The sequence below is a fragment of the Chiloscyllium punctatum genome, chromosome 40 (genome assembly GCF_047496795.1).
Source record: "Chiloscyllium punctatum isolate Juve2018m chromosome 40, sChiPun1.3, whole genome shotgun sequence".
In the NCBI taxonomy this organism is placed as follows: Eukaryota; Metazoa; Chordata; class Chondrichthyes; order Orectolobiformes; family Hemiscylliidae; genus Chiloscyllium; species Chiloscyllium punctatum.
In genome coordinates, this window is record NC_092778.1 from 59322411 (window position 1) to 59338658 (window position 16248).

General features: G+C 41.1%; 1 protein-coding gene across 1 annotated transcript in view; it reads left to right on the forward strand.

The window, feature by feature from the left end:
• Positions 1-16248, forward strand: part of clec16a (C-type lectin domain containing 16A) — a 267248-nt gene that overhangs the window by 48847 nt on the left and 202153 nt on the right. The window contains exon 10 of the mRNA XM_072560020.1: positions 9936-10049. Coding sequence (XP_072416121.1) covers positions 9936-10049 — 114 coding nt within the window. The remainder of the gene's footprint in view (positions 1-9935; positions 10050-16248) is intronic.

Sequence of the window (16248 nt, forward strand, 5' to 3'; positions counted from 1 at the left end):
TGTCTCCAATATTAAGTGCATAGCAAAAAAGCTGCAGATGCTGGAATCCAAGGTAGACCGGCAGGAGGCTGGAAGCACACATCCGACCAAACAGCATCAGGAGGTAGAGAAGTCGATGTTTCGGGGGTCCTGAGACCTCTCCACCTCCTGATAATGCCTGGCTTGCTGTGTTCTTCCAGCCTCTTGCCTACCTACCAAGCATTTAATGTTGAGCATATGTTTTGCGAATTGAGAACGACATGTAGATGTGCCCTTATTTGAACTTCATGTCCTATTTAAACCTGAGAGGATTTGAAACAAAAGTATATCCTATAACTTTTTAAAAGCTATAATTTGTGGGCAAGGTGATGGCCTAGTAGTATTATTGCTGAACTGTTAATCCAGTAGATGCAGCTGACTGATTGTTCTGGGGACTGAGTTCAAATCCTGCCATGGCAGATGGTGGAATTTGAATTCAGAAAAATCTGGATTGAGTCTGATATTGATTTGTCAGAAAAAAACCCATCGGTTCACTGTTATTGAAGGAAACTGTCATCCTTACCTGATCTACAGCAATGTGTTTGACTCTTAACTCACCTCTGGAATGGGCAGTAAATGCTGGTCTAGTCAGACCCTATGACCCTAGTCAGAGATGCCCTCATCCTGTGAATGAATAAAAAACATATTTTGCCTCCCTTTTATTAGCTACGTTCTTGTGCGCTCTTGTGTGCAGTCTCCTTTTCCCTGCCCCTCTTCTTCACCACCACCACCACAACCACAAATGACTTGCATTTAACCACAGAGTGAACCAATGCCTTCTGCACTCTCTTAATCCAGTCACCGTCCTGGCTTCACTGGTTCTCTAGTTTTTGAGAAATATCTGAAGTTTGCATCATTGCTTTTGCATGCTGGTCACTTGAAATCTGGATCTCGCTAATTGGCAAATTTGCACCTTCAGTTGTCTTTTGTAGCTTGCTGTGAATTTCATTTATCAAACTCAAAGATGTAAGTATGATAATGATTAATGGTTTTGCTTTAAATGTCAGTGTAATTATTCACTATGCAGGTATGGTGTTTATCTTTGGATAAGGTACATTTTCATAAGGACCACAGAGCTATTTGTAGTTAGAGCATTAGGTGGAATATGACCTGGAATGCTTATAGCCAGTGTCCACGTCCCTTCAGCCAGCTTTGGTTGTGATGACTCTCTAGTGCATTAAATAGGACAGCCAAGAGCTGATGTCATAAGAACACATTTCATCCTGTCTTTAATAGGGAAATTTGTGCTAGGAATTTTAGGATTTTGAAAACCACAATTTATATTTACATGATACCTTGATTGAAAAGCATTATATTTGATTTGATTGAGGACTGTCACGTGTGCTAAAGTACAGTGAAAAGTGTTGTCTTACATGCTTTACAGGCAGATCATAAGATACAGATGCATCAGGGTAACAACAGAGGGCAGGTTACAGTGGTACAGCTGCCGAGAAGTTGCAGAGATCTCAACGTTAACATTTTAGAGATCCATTCAAAAGTCTGGTAACATCAGGGAAGAAGCTTTTCTTGAATATGTTTGTACATGTATATCTTCCTGAGACAGGAAGGTGAGAAAGAGTATAATCGGGGCGGGAACGGTCTTTGATTATGTTGGCTGCTTCCTTGATGCAGCAGAATGTATAGACGACGTCAGTGCATGGGAGGCTGGTTTGTCTGCTGGACTGGACTGTGTTCACAACTCTATAGTTTCTTTCATTCTTGGGAAGAGCAGATGCCGTACCACACTGGGGCTGATGCATCCAGAAAGGATGCTTTCTATGGTGCATTGATTTAAAAATTGTAAGGTATTTTAAGGACATGCTGAATTCCCTTACCCTCCTGGGGAAGTAGAGGAGGTGTTGTTTGTTCTTATCAATGTGAGTGGACCAGGACAGATTTTTGGTGATCGTCTATCCCAGGAACCTGACGCTATCGATCATCTCCACCTGAGGACCATTGTTGCAGACAGAAGTGTGCCCTCCGCTCTGCTTCCTGAAATCAATAACCAGCTGCTTCATTTTGCTGATGTTGATGGAGGGTTGTTGTCTTTACACCATCTTATTAAGTGCTCTATCTCCTTCTTGTACTCCGTCTCTTTATTGTTTGAGACCTGGCATACAACGGTGGTATTTGGAGTTTGGAATTTGCCCTCAGTCATGAGTGTAAAAGGACTATAATTGGGGACTGAGCCTTGCAGGACACCATTGTTGAGGACTATAGGGGAGGTGGTGTTGTTGCCTATCCTTACTGATTACTTCCTGACGAACAGACAGCAAAGAATCCAGTTACAGAGAGAGGAGTAGAGACCAAGGACTGAGTTTGGAGATGGATTTGTTTGGAATTATAGTGTTGACGGTGGAGTGGCCTACATAGTAGGACATAAGTATCCTTGTTATCCAGACGTTCCAGGGATGAATGTAGGGCCAGGGAGATGGTGTTTGCCATGGACATGTAGTGCTGGTAGGTCAATTGCAAGAGATCAAGGCAATCTGGGAGACTGAAATTGACATGAACCATGGCTAATTTCTTGAAGCAATCCATAATTATGGAAGTCAGAACCAATGGGCAGTAGTCATTTGAGGCATGCTGCATGCTTTTTCTTTGGCACTGGGATGATGGTAGTCTTCTTGTAGCAGGTGGGGACTTAAGGCCATAGCAAGGAGAGGTTAACGATGACTGTGAACAGTCCCACCAACTGATCCACACTGGATCTGAGTGCACAGTCCACTTTCTGTGGGCTGACCTGTTAAGGCCGATCTAAGATCTGTGGTGTTTGCTGAGAGTGCAGATGCATCTGAGGCTGGTGGAACAGGTGGCGTCCTCTCACTGACCTTCCGTGAGAGAGAGCTTGGAATGAGTGCATTGAGCTCATCGGGAAAGGATGTCCTGTTGTTCATGATTCTGTTTGACTTTTGCTTTGTATGTCGTGTAAATCTTGCCACAAAAGACGGGTGTCCATGTGGTTAGTTTGGGTCTCAAGCTTAGCATCCCCTTGGCACCCCTGAAGGCCTTGCAAAGGTTGTACCTGGATTTCCTGTATATGTCAGGGTCGCCTGACTTGAGCACCTCAGACCTAGACTTCAGTAGACTTTGGATCTCCGGGTTCATCCTGATTCCTGAAGAAGGGCTTATGCCTGAAATGTCGATTCTCCTGCTCCTTGGATGCTGCCTGACCTGCTGCACTTTTCCAGCAACACATTTTCAGCTCAGGGTATTCCATCTCAAGATTGGCTTGTTTTGTTTGGTTTCTTTGTTGCATTGTATACTTCAAGTACATTCTGCACTTCTGTATGGGGTGGGATGTAGACCGCTGTCAGGATAGTGGGGGTGACCTTGTGCAGCAATGAGCAGGAACAGCATTTCAATGTTAAATATTCTAGGTCCAGGGAACAGCCAGTCACCAGGGTTGCCACATCTGAGCACCAGGAGGTGTTGGTTAGGAGTAAGACCCCCCCCCCCCCCACCCTACACGGCCCTTGCCTTGCCTTGCCTGATGTTGTTGAATGGTTCATTCAGTGAACTGGGAAGCCCTCTGGTTGTAAGGCACAGTCAGGTGTAGCAGGAGTGAGCTATGTCTCTGTGAAACAGTGCACACGGCAGTTTCTCATCTTTGGAAGGTGAGTCTAGCTTTAAGGTCATCCACCTTGTTCTCAATGGCTTGAACATTTTCCAGGAGTATGTTTGTGGAGGGCAAGCTTGAAACCTCTGAGTTTCAGTCTTTCCTGAAATCCACTGTGTCTCCTGATTTCCTGGGTAGGTAGCTACTCCAGTCGATCCTGGGCATTGATGAGTTAAGTCAGCTGCTCTTAGCAGTAAGTGAGTGCTCCTGATAGGATCCTGAGCATGCAGCCTTGAACACTCCGGGCACCCTTGTAGTCGATCCGGTCAATCCTGGGCATCATTGAGGGAAGTCTGCTTCTATAGAAGGTAAAGGAGTGCTTGATGGTGTCCTGAGCATCATTTAAAGCCTTGAGCATTCCAGAGGGTCTTGCAATCGATCTGGTTGAGCCTCCTCGATGTCAAGTTACTGCAGGGTCAGGTCTTGTTCCCATGTTGTCAGGCCTCATTTCCAGGTTTCCACAAGGTTGGGCATGTGCAAGAGGCCAGAAGGCCTTCAATCTCTCTCTGACCTTGCAGTTATAGCGTCAGCAAGGTGTAGGTTCTCTGGGGTCCTGGGCACCAGATGCAGCCTTGAGTGATCCAGGAGGGTCTTTCAATCAGTCTGGTCAGACCTCCTCGATATCAGGTCACTATGGGGTCAAGTCTCGTTCCCCGTGCTGGTCGGACCTCAAAATATAATAAAATGTGACACTGAATCACAATGATATTTTAGGCAAGATAATCTAATAAAGTTTTGTCAAAGGGGTATGTTTTAATGAATGGCTCAAAGGAGAGCAGAGTAGTTAGCAATGCTGCCTCACGGCACCAGAGACCTGGGTTTGATTCTAGCCTTGGGTGAGTATCTGTGTGGAGTCTGCATGTTCTCCCTGTATCTGTGTGGGTTTCCTTCTTGTCCTCCAGTTTCTGCCCACAGTCCAAAGATTTGCAGATTAGGTGGATTTGTCATGCTAAATTACCCTAAAGTGTCCAGGGTTGTGCTGGTTAGGGGAGTTAGGCATGGTTTAAAAACCCCAAATGAGATTGTGGGGATGGGCTAGGTCTGGATGAGATGCTGTTTGGAGGGTCAGTGCAGACTTGATGGGTTGAATGGTCTGTTTCTGGACTGGAGGGATTCTGAGGGGGGAGTGTGCAGGGATATACTGGGAATTTCCACGGTTTCGGGACTGGGACACTCCAAGAATGGCCACCAATTGCACTTGTAAATTCTTGAGTGCTCAAATGAGAGTAGCACTTGGTCTTGTGGGATCAGAGAAGACTATTGACGGAAAGAAATGCCAACCAAGAGGGGTTTGATAACAAAGATGAGGATTTTAAAATTGAGGTATATTCAAGTTGGGAGTTCACTTAAGTCAAGCATCACAGGAATGGTGGGTAAAGTGGTTTGTAATGTGAACATGACAGCAGCAGAGTTTGGATGATTGAGAGTTTCTTTATGCTTGGGTGAGCAAATTAGTCATCTGAAAATTATATAGAGAGAAGTCCAGAACATCTGAAACTTGGAGTTCCTCCTGAGAGAACTGGTCTATTAAGTGACAGGTATTGTAAGTTAGCTGCAAAACCGTTTCCTGAGAGAGAACCAGATAGTGAAGAGAAATGAGTCATTTGGTCATACAGGACTAGCTTATAACATTGTCTTTATTTTTCTACGTTACTCAAGAAACTAGGATCCTGATTTAATTCACATCTCACCTGTTCGTTTTACTGCCTGCAATTCACACCATTTTGGTTTGCCAAATGCTTGCATTCATTTAATCCTTCGAGCCTTCCAAAACACATGAGTCACTTCAACATGGGATAGGGATTGAAGCTGGAGCATTTCCTGGTCTTTTTTTGGATGAATTGCAAGTAACAGATGGCACATACATACCGAGCAATTGGGGAAGCTTTCTGCTGAAACTGTTGACGTAACTTTTTTTGGATTAAGTTCAGTTTTTTAAAACGGAAGTATTAAAATGAGGTTTTGTATATTACTGGAAATATAAGCAATTCTCTCAAAATGTAGTGTGTCCAGAAACCTATGTATAGTATAATGTCTCAGTTCCTATTTTTAGCCTCCACTTCTCAGTCGCCATCCTTTTGGTGCAGTTATCTGGTTTGACATCTGAACATGGTCTTAGTGGCTTAGCCACAGTGGAATTTTAACCTGCAATCAGAGAGATCAGGCAAGGGAATGGAGTGTAGCTTTTCTTTAATAGATTCTGCTATTGATTTGAGAAGATCTTGCAAATGCAGTTTAGCCTGATTAATTACAACCCAATAATAAATTGTTATTGCTTGTAAATCAGTGGCTGTGCCAGTGGTGGAATGCATATTAATATAAAATGTTAGTAACAACATTTCAGAACTGTAATCTTTAAAGCAGGCTGCCCACTGGTGCTCAATAAATGCAAGGACACTAGGGAGATTTGGCTCCAAATCCTAACTGAACCAAGCTTTTGGTCACTTCTGCTAATACTTGCTTTGACCCTGCATATATTTTTCTCTAATTAGGCTTCTGTGAAGTGAAGTGGCTTGCGATGTGTTTTTCTGTATTGAAACCATTTTACCTTATAACTTTTTGACAAATAAAATGCTGTTAATTAACAGGAAATGTTGTACACTAAATATTATAAATTATGTGCTTCATGAATTTTAATCCTGGTCTATTATAGAATGAATGTCCTAAATTGTCTCTAAGCATAAAACTAATTTTTAAAATTCTTTTATGGGACAATGAAATCTTGGAAAAAGCCAACATTTGCCTCCAATCCCTTACTGCAGACAAACTGAGTGATTCGCTGGGTCTTTTTAGAGGGTAGATTGGAGTCAAGCACATTGCTGTGCGTTTGGAATATTGTATTAACTAGAGAAGGTAGGAAATTTGAAACATTAGTTTCAAAAAAAAAGAAATACCTGTATTTCATTTATGGGGTAAAAACAATGACTGCAGATGCTGGAAACCAGATTCTGGATTAGTGGTGCTGGAAGAGCACAGCAGTTCAGGCAGCATCCAAGTAGCTTTGAAATCGACGTTTCGGGCGAAAGCCCTTCATCAGGAATAAAGGCAGTGAGCCTGAAGCGTGGAGAGATAAGCTAGAGGAGGGTGGGGGTGGGGAGAAAGTAGCATAGAGTACAATGGGTGAGTGGGGGAGGGGATGAAGCTGATAGGTCAAGGAGGAGAGGGTGGAGTGGATAGGTGGAAAAGAAGATAGGCAGGTAGGACAAGTCCGGACAAGTTATGGGAACAGCTACTGAGCTGGAAGTTTAGAACTAGGGTGAGGTGGGGGAAGGGGAAATGAGGAAACTGTTGAAGTCCACACTGATGCCCTGGGGTTGAAGTGTTCCGAGGCGGATGATGAGGCGTTCTTCCTCCAGGCGTCTGGTGGTGAGGGAGCGGTGGTGAAGGAGGCCCAGGACCTCCATGTCCTCGGCAGAATGGAAGGGGGAGTTGAAATGTTGGGCCACGGGGCGGTGTGGTTGATTGGTGCGGGTGTCTCGGAGATGTTCCCTAAAGCGCTCTGCTAGGAGGCGCCCAGTCTCCCCAATGTAGAGGAGACCGCATTGGGAGCAACTGATACAATAAATGATATATTAGTGGATGTGCAAGTAAAACTTTGGATGTGGAAGGCTCCTTTAGGGCCTTGGATAGAGGTGAGGGAGGAGGTATGGGCGCAGGTTTTACGGTTCCTGCGGTGGCAGGGGAAAGTGCCAGGATGTTGACCCATATCCATGATGTACTCATTTGCATCTGATCAAGTTTTTGGTTGGCATGGCAGCAAATATGATCATTTACTGGTCAATGAGTGAGACTAGAATTGCAGTTTGGTGGATCTCGATGATTCCTATGCTCATTTTAAAAATAATTACAAGCCATTAATTCTCTTTCAACAGAAGCAATATAGCAATATCCTTTTGACTTGTAAATAACCATAAATGGGGAGATTTGTGAAGTAGCGATGTCAATAAGCATGGAAACAGGCCTTCAGTCCAGCTGGCCTGCACCAATCGGACATCTCAATCTGACCTAGTCCCAGCATTTGTCCCATATCCCTCTAAACCCTTCCTATTCATTAACCCATCCAGATGCCTTTTAAGTATTGTAATTATACCCACCGCTTCCACTTCCTCTGGCAGCATGTTACATACAAGCACCACCCTCTGCGTGAAAAGTTTTGAATCTTAATTTTTTTTTAGATCTTAACCCTATGCCCTCTAGTTTTTGACTCCCATACCCTAGAAAAATACCTTGGCTATTCACCCTATCCATGCTCCTCATGATTTTAATAAACATCTGTAATGTTATCCCTCACCCTCCAACACTCCCGGGTTTAAAAAAAATCTCGGCCTCTCCCCATAGCTCAAACCTTCAATCCTGGCAACATTCTTGTAAATCTTTTCTGAACCCTTTCAAGTTTTACCACAAGCTTCCTATTGCTAGGGTGACCAGAATGTGCACTGTATTCTAAATGTGCCTCACCTCATGAATAGCTACAACATGATGTCCCAATCCAATGCTCTGAGCAATGAAAGCAAGCGTACCAAATGCCTTTTTCAGCACCCTGTCTACCTGGGACTCCACTTTCAAGGAACTATGCACCTGCACCCCTAGGTCTCTTTGTTCAGCAATACTCCCCAGGCCCCTATCATTAACTGTATAAGTCCTGCCTTGGTGTACCTTACCAAAATGCAACACGACACATTTATCTAAATTAAACTCCATCTGCCACTCCACAGGCCATTGCCCCTGTTGTACTCTGAGGTAACCTTCTTCACTGTCCACTGCATCACCTATTTTGGTACATCTGCAAACTTACTAACCATACCTCAGAGGTACTAATCATACCTCTGATATCCACGTCCAAATGATTTATATAAATGATGAAAACAGATGACCCAGCACTGATCCTTGCAGCACACCGCTGGCCACAGGCCTCCAATCTGGGGAAAAAAAACCTCTGTCTCCTACCTTCAAACCAATTTTGTCTTCAATTGGCTAGTTTCCCCTAGATTCCATGTGATTTAACCCTGCCAGCCACTCTACTGTGCAGAACCTTTGCACTAACAGAGACATACTGTCTAGGAATTCTCATTTTTAAAGGCCTCCCACTTTTCAACTGCCCCATTACTTGTGAACAGCCTCCCCCAATGAACGTTTCAAAGTTCCTGCCTAATCCTGTCAAAATTTGCTCTACTCCAATTTAAAACTTGGACTGGTAATACAGAGGCCAAGACTAATTCTTTAGGGACTTGTGTTTAAGTCCCACCATGGAAGCTAGTGGAATTTAAATTCCATTCACAAACAAATCTGGGATTAGAAGCTCATAGCTGCTTTGGTAACCATTAAAAATTTCACTTGATGAAATGTTCACTGATGTGCCTTCTAAGGAAGGAAATTTGCCATCTTTATCTGGGCTGGCTGACGTGATGAAAATGTGTTGCTGGAAAAGCGCAGCAGGTCAGGCAGTATCCAAGAAGCAGGAGAATCCAACGTTTCAGGCATGAGCCCTTCTTCAGGAATTCCTGAAGAAGGGCTCATGTCCGAAACGTCGATTCTCCTGCTCCTTGGATGCTGCCTGACCTGCTGTGCTTTTCCAGCAACACATTTTCAGCTCTGATCTCCAGCATCTGCAGTCCTCACTGTCTCCTGGCTGACATGTGATGACAATCTCATGACGATATGTTTGGCTGTTAACTGTCCTATGAAATGACCTGGCAAGCTACTGCATTCGAGCAATTAACATTGGGCAACAAATACTGGCCATGCTAGTGACGCAACTATCCCATGAAAAAATGAATTACTTAGTTTCTTAATGAAATTAAAAATCCTAGTGTGCACAGCCGTACCTTCCAGAATACACGAATATTTGCTGTTGATTTATAGTATGCTTTTAGAAACAATACATTTGTATACTTTGTTTATATACCATGCAATATTTTTCAAGGATACTTATAATATCCTTTAGGTAAATATCTTTTTGAAATTGTTACTCTATAATGATCTAAAACCTATGGCCTTCTCAAAACAAGGCCTAAGTAGCAGCATTCCTGAAGAAGGGCTTATGCCCGAAACATCGATTCTCCTGCTCCTCGGATGCTGCCGGGCCTGCTGAGCTTTTCCAGCACCAATCTTTTCAACTCTGGTCTCCAGCATCTGCAGTCCTCACTTTCTCCTAAGTAGCAGGACCCAAAGCATCAGCATTCATGAAATGAAAGTTTCGGAACTGTCATCGTTATCTTAATAATTTTGTCATGGCTATCAATTTCAAAATATTTAAACTGAAACACAACATTAATTTTAACTTTTTTTTTCTCTCGAGGTGTTTTTAATTATACACTACAGACCATTGGTAAATGCCTTAGCTGACGTGATCTTGAATGGGGACCTTTCGGTGTTCAGTATTAATACAGACCAGGATTCTTTGAAGCATTCAGTAAGTACATCTATTCAATTCAGTTGCAATGGCTATCACTTGGGTAGCTGGATTACCATTGACGGTCAAATGTCGAGTTTGGATGTTCTTTGTAAAATTTTAGACATTGCGAAGAACACTTAATTTTTCCAAATTGCTTGGCTTGCATGATTTTTTTTTGGTGTGAACTTTTATATGATAGTCCAATTTGTTACGTATCAGTTGTGTTTGGTAACTAATGTTTAAATGGCTGACTAACAATGTTATTGACAACTGAAGATAATTCCATGAAGGAAAACATTTTACAGGAATGCAATATCAGGAACATTGCTTTTTTTAAAATAAACATGAAGCAAGAAATTCTGGAAACTAGATCAAATGCCTGGGCGGCACTTGAACAGCTCCAGACGTGCATTCCAAAATATTGGCAAAAATTCCTGCAGTCCCTAAAGAAGACCTCCCTGGATGTTTGTTTTTTTAAATTTTAGTCCAATAAAGGAACCCACACATTTTTATATTCCAGTTGTCAAAGGCACGGCAATTAAGCTATCTATTATCTTAAAAGTTCTATCTACTTGGTTTATTTAAACATGCCCATCAACCATTCTCGGGGGGGGCGGGGGGTGGTTTATTTAAAGTAATTGTATAATTACCTTTTAGTAGTAAGTAAGAATACTGCATGTGCAACAATGTTCCAATTATCTTCACAAATATTAAACTGCAGTACAAGACAAATCTTATCTCCTGCCCTGGAGAATGAGGTAAGCTATTTCTGAGTGAAGTGGAAGTAGTGTTTGGTAGTGTTGATATTCTGATGCATTCTTAGGTAGTGTCTGGATTTTGTTTGACCTGTTAATTCGCATAAAGTGGAGGAAGCATAATTGCAGCCTTGTGAATTATGAAAAGCCCTGTTGTCGTGTTTATATGTTTATTTGTCACTAAATCACCAGCCAAGTTCAATGTATTCTTTCATGCATTTTAATCCCTGGAAAACAGATTTATTTTTTCCAGATTTTGCAGGAACTGCATAGCCTTTAAAAAAAAACAGAAGTATCTTTGGCAAAATTTGGCTCTTGAAAATAATGCAGTTTAAAAATTGTGTTCCTAAGAGTCCAAATAGAAGCACGTTAATGTATTCTTTTAATATTTTATCGATGTATAGTTGATAGAAAGCTCTCTTATTTGCAAAGAGAGGCATTTTATTTAAAAATGTATTTTCCAATGCAATATATCAGTATCATAACAGTAAAAAAAATTAATGTAAAACATCACAAATGATGTGAAGAAAATGAAATTAATGCTCGCTATTTTCATTTTTCAGCAGCTAACTTCTGAGATTTTAGATTAATGGTTATTAGTAACCGCAGCCTGAATCTTATCCTATTGTGACACTTAGGAACACCTGTTTACCATCTATCGTCTCTGATATACTTGTTCAGTTTTAGTGACCTGAAATTGTGTCCATTTGCAAGTTACAGGTATATTTCTTTTATTATCTCTAATCTTTTAATATTCTTCTTCTGCTTTCTTGCTGCCTCTGGTGTGTTGTAGCTTTTCCCGACTCCAATGGCTAGCTCTCCATCAATACCAAAGGTCTGTTTGTATTTTTCACCCTGTGATTACATTTTTATCAGTGTTTTAGGTTAATGAAATGGCAAGTGACTTTCAACTTGAATTGTTACCTTATGCACATGTTACTTTTTTTAAAAAAGTAATAAGGGTTCAATATCTTGCATGTCCAGTTGGGGCAATAAGTTGAAAAGATGCAATTGAAGAAATGATGTGGTGTCTATCCGTCTTTGTATTTAAATAAAAATCTAGATTGTCAGAAAAAAGTTAACCATTTTTATATGAAGTCGTAAATCTATTTTGGATGTTTTTGAGGACTAGTCCACAGGGGTTTTTCAGGGTGGTATCCTAGACCCTGCCATTTTAGCTGCTCCATCAATGACCTTCCTTTTTATAGTAAAGTCAGAAATGGGATGATCGCTGATTGATTGATTGATTGATTGATTGATTGTACAATGTAAGTCCAGTTCATGGCTCTTCAGGTACTGAAGCATTCCATAAACAAATGCAGCAAGACCCGGACAATATCCAATGCCGATTGACACATAGCAAGTGACATTTGTGTCACTCAAGTACAAGACAATGTTAGTCTCTATCAAGATAGAGAATCTAACCATTGCCCCTTAATATTCAAGAGCATTCCCATCACTGAATCTCCTACTATCAACATCCTGGGGGTTACGCTAGTTCAGAAGCTGAACTGAAGAGGCCATATAAATCCAGTGGCTGAAAGAGCAGGTCGGAAGCAAGGAATCCTGCAGCAAATAACCCTTCTCCTGGCTCCTCAATGCCCGTCTACCACCTGCAAGGCACAAGTCAGGACTGTGATGGAATATTCCCTGCTTGCCTTTTTGAATGCAACTCCAGCAACACAAGAAGCTTGACACAATCTAGGACGAAGGGCCTGCTTGGTAGGCATATTAACAAGCATCAGCTCCCTCCACCACTCAGTAGCAGCATGTGTGCGCCATCTACAAGATGACTGAAGAGATTCACCAAGGTTCCTCGGACATCACCTTCCAAAACCATTTAGGATGACAATATTGACAGATACATGGGAATGCCACTATCTGCAAGTACCTTTCCAAGCTACTTGCTGTCATGATTTGGAAAAGTAGCGTTGTTCCTTCAGTGTTGCTTGATTGAAATCCTCGAACTCTGTTTCCAATGCTTTTGTGGGTCCACCTGTAGCAAATCGACTGCAGTGGTTCAAGAAGGCAGCTCACTACCAACAGGGACAACTAGGGATGAATGTTGGCCCTGGTCATGATGTCCACATTTTCAGGAAGGAATAAAACTAAATAAAATTTGGAAGATATCCACATCAGTTTGTTCAGTGAGTAATTGAGCCAGAATAAATCCTTGGTTTGTGCTGCATTTGCTAATCTTTGATGAGATCATGATTGGGGCATGGCCATTGGCTAGGCTGCTGCTTCCTGATTTGTAATTGAACAGTTCCTGATGGAAGTGGGCTATAGATGAGGAAAGGTCAGGGGTCATTTTTGATGCCATCAACTGCTGAAACTTTGCCAACACTTGTTAGCAAGGATGATTTATGAAAGGGAAGGTAAAGCTTAAGTAAGGTAGTGATAGGAATAGGTACCCAAAAAATGATCATGGGGCATGAGAAATAAGGTACCATTGGTCACAGTCACAGAGGATTTCATTCCTGACTTTAATTCCAATTGTTTCAATGTTTTAGGAGCAGAAATATGATCAGAGATTTTCAAAAATGGAGTTGAGAGAAGGATGGTCATGGATTTAGGAGACAACAACTTACCAGTTTGTTTAGGATTCTCTTTTGAAGAGCAGTAGACCATTGATTGCATCCTTCGTTGCTCTAGAAGTGTCTAGCCACAGAATTTTCTTCATACAAGGATTTCATGATCTGCAGTCGAATAAATATGATAGCTGATCTGTGACCTAACATCTTTGAACTAACAGTAAATTTGTCATAGTCCAAGAGGATGGTAGAGCTGCTTTCTCAGAGCGAGAAAGAGACTGGTGTTGAGTTTAACCTGAGGATGAGAAGACAGGACCTTCATAGTACCCTCAGTCAGTACAAGAATTGAATCGGCACTGCTAGCATTGCTCAGCAACATAACACCACGTACCAACATTTTTCATTTAGTGTCGTTTTTGTTGTTATTATTATTACAACTACTATTACCTTTAAATTGGAGACTGAAAGGCTTTTGTTGACTAAAATTAACAATTAACTTGAGCATCAGTTATCATTTGTGGAAGATTTCCATAGTTCCATTACTTTTCTCCCATTACTTTCCAGTTTTGGTAAAGAAAATGGGGTTCCTTACCAAAGCATTGTCTTGTTGACCATGCATGCTTTCTCTTTTTCTCATGCAAGGTTACAGTCATACAACCAGAAGCATGCACATCATTTTCCATTTATTCTGAAGACACCATTCTTTAGTGTATGGCATAACGTTCAGTCGTGAGTTGATGGTGGGATTGTGAAAAAACACATTACTTTTTGAAGTTTGTGCTCTTACTGTAGCTCACTTTGGTTGCTTTTGTGAAATTCATTTGCATGCCTATCATAGTTGTCTGCTTCTACTGATGCTTTTTGGGCCCTTGTGACTGGTCAATCTATTAAGTTGGAAAGAAAGGAATTAGAAAAAGCGTTTGACTTTCCTTAAATAGGAAATTTTTGAAAGCTAACCTCAAATATTTCAAATAATAAAGTCATGTGATAAATTTGAAGCTTTTCTCGACTAAAACATACTTGCAATTTAACTTTTTAAATTTTAAATAGATAATGGCAGATTTAATTGTTTGTGCTGATGTTGAAATAGTGTTTTGATATGTTGCATTTGATTGACTTTTGTAAGCCAAAATAATTACTGTCAAGGCACTTTGCTTCTTTGAACTGCAAATATTTCTGATTCTTTACCTCTCTCTTCTTTTTGAGTCCTGGCTTCATTTTACAAACTAAGCTTGGCAAATATTGTTGGAAGGTGAAGACTAGTGGGAGCATAAATTGGATTGGAAAAAAATGACTCCATTTAGTGTGGATTTTCATTAAACAAGTAATTATGCAGTCTGATGGGAAGCTGATGATTTTGCTTTAGCTTCATTCCAGAAAATGAGGAAATGTACAAACTCTGTACAGTTTCCTGTCTAATTGTTTATTGTAATTTTGGAGAAGATTTGTAGCTCAGATGGTAAGTTTGCTGGCTGAGCTGGTTGCCCACAAACCTGCCACCACACTGAAATAGCTCCTGATGAATTTAAAGGACCCTGTACCAACAACCAGCAGAACGAACGTCACAAACAAAATACCCTGCAAGGACTGCAACAAACATTACTTTGGACAGACGGTCAGGAAACTAGCTACCAGGATATGAGCATCAACCAGCCACCAAATGACTTGACCAACTATCACTAGTATCCATACACACATATACGAAGAGGGACACCAGTTCGACTGGGACAATATATCCATCCTGGGACAGGCTAAACAAAGGCATGCACGGGAAGTCCTCGAGGCCTGGAATTCAAACCGGAATTCCATCAATAAACACGTTGATTTTGGACCCCATTTACCAACCTTTGAGAAAAAGAACCAGAAATGATATCACCCACCACAACAGACCAAGACAAACAAGTAGCAAGCAGGCAGAACACCAGTGCTTCATCGGAGGCTCACTGATGATGCTACCTAGCATGGTGATGAAATGTCTGAGAACACTTCTACCAGCTCAGCAAGCAAACCTATCACCTAATCTTTTCATGGTTAGGACACTAGCATTCTGACAGTAGTACCATATATAAAAAGGTTTATTAATAATTTAAAAAATTAAAAATGACAGGCTTCTGACTATTCTAAGTCAATGCATGTCAGAACAGGGGAAAAATAAGGCTGTTTTCTCACCTTTTGCCCCAACCACTTAACTGAACTTTTAGTTAGGCTTAAGACACTAGTTAAGGATTAGAGACTGATTTCCTGAATTCAACTGATTAATGAGTGATAAGGAGAGGGAGAAAGTTTAACATTTTTGCCATTTAACTTTTAAGGTTGGAGTCTTCCACAAACTACTTAACACTTGAATTGTCGAGGGGAAGAAGGTTGTTACTTTTTGATAGCCTTCTGCTGGGAGTTGTGATGCTGCAGCCAGCTGGAAAACTGTATGGATATGGGCATATATGCCTCAAGTATCCATGATTGGGACACTAAAAGGCATAGAAACAAGCCATTCAGTCAACTAGGGAAAATGAGTTTCCAAATGTTAATAATTAGCATCAAATTTACTGGTAACATGTTTATTTTTAAACATTGATTCACACTTGTCAAGACTTGCTTTGCTTATCGTTGTCTTGTAACTTCCTGTTTGTCTAGACCATTTGTGGCCACAGTATGTCACTTCTAGTTTATACATTTTTTTTTAAAAAGGCCTTCCTTAACATTCATTTCCTAGTCATCATTTTATGAACACTGTTTTCTTGAATTCAAAATTATTTTGGTTGTCTTTCACATAAACTTCCACCTATCCCTATCAAGTATATTGGTTTCTTTCTTTCTCCTTTTTAGATGTCCTTCAGTGAAGTTGCATGTTTTTCCCCATAGCTACTTCCATATGTAGCTAGTTGACATTACGACTATTGTCTGGTTTAATAGGCATGAATTTAAATG